The sequence below is a fragment of the Rhagoletis pomonella genome, unplaced genomic scaffold, assembly GCF_013731165.1.
Source record: "Rhagoletis pomonella isolate Grant_MI unplaced genomic scaffold, Rhpom_1.0 Rhpom_scaffold_00012, whole genome shotgun sequence".
NCBI lineage: Eukaryota > Metazoa > Arthropoda > Insecta > Diptera > Tephritidae > Rhagoletis > Rhagoletis pomonella.
Genome location: NW_023458566.1, coordinates 6,173,138 through 6,176,928, shown reverse-complemented (window position 1 = coordinate 6,176,928; position 3,791 = coordinate 6,173,138). Strand labels below are relative to the sequence as shown.

The 3,791-nt window shown below is 34.2% G+C and overlaps 1 protein-coding gene across 1 annotated transcript in view; it reads right to left on the bottom strand.

Moving 5' to 3' along the window:
* LOC118747726 overlaps nt 1-3,253 on the bottom strand; it is a 6,447-nt gene extending 3,194 nt beyond the window's left edge. The window contains exons 1-5 of the mRNA XM_036481832.1: nt 2,814-3,253; nt 2,030-2,757; nt 1,753-1,971; nt 1,524-1,671; nt 1,090-1,461 (exon numbers count right to left, since the gene is read on the bottom strand). Coding sequence (XP_036337725.1) covers nt 1,346-1,461; nt 1,524-1,671; nt 1,753-1,971; nt 2,030-2,757; nt 2,814-2,826 — 1,224 coding nt within the window. The 5' untranslated portion in view covers nt 2,827-3,253 and the 3' untranslated portion in view covers nt 1,090-1,345. The remainder of the gene's footprint in view (nt 1-1,089; nt 1,462-1,523; nt 1,672-1,752; nt 1,972-2,029; nt 2,758-2,813) is intronic.
* Between the last annotated feature and the right edge of the window lie 538 nt (nt 3,254-3,791).

The following is a 3,791-nucleotide window of genomic DNA, read 5'->3' as shown; positions in this document are numbered from 1 at the left end:
AAAGTACGAATATCTAATGTAAAACGCGTACACACTTTGGTAACTTGAAAAATATAAACGTTATAACATCAAAAGTAAAAAGTTCTTTAAGTTTTATCACATGCTCAGCTTTTCAATTTTTCGGATACCCGATATCAATGTGCATATATGTACTTATTTATATATATATATATATATATGTATGTGTGATATGCCTTTTAGGAGCGTATATTTGCAGATGAGTTAGACGGCAACGGCTAAAATGTACTGAGCGCGATCGAGTTTCGTAGTGAACTGTTGCGGCCGGTATCAAAATTGGCTTAACTCCAAATTACACAGAGAAATAAAAAATTCAGTTAGTACTTCCATGTTATTGTAGTTGTGTAAATACATATATATGTATATGTGTAAACACATAATAGTGCAGATTTGTACACACATATTTATATGTATATGCACAGTTCTATGACGTAGTAGATTCCGTGCTAAAGGGTTGTGACTATAAGCAAAAAATCAAATTTCTCGCTAGTAAACAATTACTAGACAAGGTTACGAGTTTAAATAACGCAGAGATTTTGAACACAAAAAAAGAGAGATTTGGTATAAACAAACAGCTACTTTTAATTTCCTCGTCGTTTGTATTTAAAAATATTAGATATTAAATTGGGCAATATGTATTACCTTATTTTATAGAAATTAGTATCACTTCATAACGGACACAGTTGATTACAAATTCTAATTTTCTTCGCCCTATTCTTCTACTTCAAGTCGAACAGGCGGCTTTATGCCTACAATTACAGTAGGTATTCACACTTTATTGGATATTATGACTTTTATTTTTAGCAGTTTATTGTTGTTGAATTATAACTACTTACCAAGGCTGCCCTGTAACCAACCTACAATCTCTGTGAACTTTCGCGTGGGTTACACTATTTTAACTAGCCTTATTCGTTACCTTTTATATGACAAATGTTAAGAGTGATTAACAAACACAAATAATTTATTGTCTAGTAAAGTGAAGTAATTTTTAGTTGTGATTTTATTCCTATACTTAACTTTACAAACATTGTGAAATTTTTGTTCGTAGTATCTGTTAAATAATAATAATACCTTACAACTAACTAATACTGAATAGTACATATCGCACACCTAGGACGATTTTTTGCATAAATCAATTCATAGGACATACCTCCAAGTAATGCATTTTTTTATTATTACATACTCTAACTAAAAAACTACCGTTGTACCCGTTTTTGTATTAATTGCGTTGAATTTGTACGATTCACAAGCAGTTATAATGTCCGGTATGATTTTTTAGTTAGCTCACTTTAGATGCAGGTGTGCAATATAAACTATAAGTTACATGCTAACGGTTGTTCTTTCTACTCTTCTGTTTACAAAAGCGATTTTTCACTCTTTTAAATTCTTGCCGAAGACTTATTAAAAATTCGTCAAAAGTTCTGCCCTCTTCGTAGGTGGCTTCTATAAGAAAGAAAATAATTCGTTAAACAATTTCACAAATGGATCCTTAGGTAATCGCCTACCGTATAGAGCATTTAGGAAATTTTTGAAAAATTTTAAAGGCTTTTTGCCTTTATCTCCGTTATAATTGAAGCCCATAACTACTTGCTTTCCAAAAATGGCATCAATACCCTTTATTTTTCCGCAAGTTATTCTTCTAAGAATACCAACCTGTAAGCGAATATTAAAAATTTTTAAATTGCTTATTTTTTTTTATGGATTTTTAATATTTTTGAAGGCTTTTGGGCTTACAATTTCTGCCTTGCTTTCCACTTTTAGTCGCGCTTCTAGTTCTTCCAACTTATCATCCGTTTCTAATGGGAATTTGATGGAAGAGACAGAAGACATCCCTAAACTTTCTCGCAATAGAACATTATTCTCTGCAACAATTTTCACAATTTCCGTTTGGCGCCTTAGTAGTTCATCCATTTTATTTTGGAAACTTTCTTCTATTGTACCCTCCTTTTTACTCTGTAGAATAAGTATTAAGTACTAATATATCAGGATTAACAAAACCCGCGATACTTACATTTTTCTCTTGGAATAGTGCGTGCCGAAGTGGTTGGAGTAAACTATTATTATCCCTGTATTCAACCTGACATTGCATCAAGGCGTTGGTATCACCTAATGGTAGCTGGTCTTTTTCTATCACTGAGTTAGAGTTATCAACAAAGCATGATGATTGTTTCGCGTCTTCGATGGAATCACAAAACTCTTCAGAATGCAGTGGGTCATCACAGTTAAGTTCTGTTTTAATTCGAGGAACTTCGGTATCAAAAGTAATTTGACTGACTGGAACCAAGAACATTTGGCAAAATTGCTGCATCGACTCCACACACATGCTTTGAAATTGGTAAAAATCATTGACTTTGTTGAAGCAACTGTTGCACAAGTATTTGGGATACTTATCCGTTTGCTCAATTTTTAAAGATGTACAGGAGGTTAGTTTCTTAGCGAGATTTGCAGTATCAAAAATTTGATAATACGATTTAATAGTGGATGTGTTCGGAATGCTTGCATCAATTTTTTTTAAGCACGTTCTGCAAACAGTGTCAATGTTAAGATGATATTCAAATGAGAGTTCGTTTCCTTCTTGGAAGCTTGAATTACACCCTGAATGTATGCTACTTTTTCCGGTTGAAATTGGGTCGTTCGTTTCACTCTGAACTTGGCTATCATTTCTTTTAAAAGTTGTACTCTTTGAGTCAATGTCTTTGGTGTTTATTTTCGCTTCCTGCGGGGAAAATGTATCCCAGTCTAAAATTGAGAAAAGTTATGTGTGTGCTATTGCTACTTGACACTATTTTATTTACCATACTCAAACATGTTTCATATATCTAGTTGTTGTTGTTGTAGCAGCATACAAGCTCCAAAAGAGTTTTTGGGGAGTGTTGCTGGACTGACAGTCCTTGGCCAAATATAAATCTGGGTCGTTCCGGTTACGTAGACCTGACTGTCGTGTCCGAGGTTTATTGACTTGCCTTTATGTGCATTTGTTCAATTTCCAGACCTCGAACTCATCTTTTTTATTTAACTTTTTTTTCTTAATCACTCCTGATCCATATAATGCCAGGTTGTTCAAGTATTTTTATTTCGTTAACCTAGCACTAGTGAGCGGAGAGTCGATGAACTGATTCTAAAGATCCCAGATCCCCAAGAAAAAATACGCAGGGTGACTCACTAAGTTATAACTAACAAGAAATTTGCAAAAATACCAAACTACTTTAGAATCAAGAATAATGCTTCGTCAATAATTAGCTATATTTATACAAATAACAAATAGCGATTCAACAACAAGGATGTTTACACACAAATGAACAGATCATATGTTTTATTAGTTATGGCGATTTTTCAGTAATCGGTAGTTACTATAAAATTTCGAGTCACACTCGATTTTATGAGTATTTAATTTATTTTCAAAGTAATCGTATACAGAGACTTATCGAACATATTTCATGAGCCTCGACACACTAGTATTTTCAGGCCGTTTGAAAACGGTTTTTCATGGGCGAGAGGCTGAGGTGAACTACTACTCTCTGCCCTTCTCGCCCGGTTTCAGACGGTCTAAAAAGACTAGTGTGTCGAGGTTCGATATCTCTGCCACAAATTTCACTTGATTTTTGCGTAGCTGAATACACTTTACCTGCTTGCAGAGGAAAACTGTATTTGCAGAACCGGTAAAGAGCGAAATACACAACACAAGCGGCTTGACAAACCAAGCGAAATTTCCCTTTGCTTCAAGCAATTTGTGCTGTCTATGGGGTGTTTGAAGGTTTGACAAACCGCTTGAG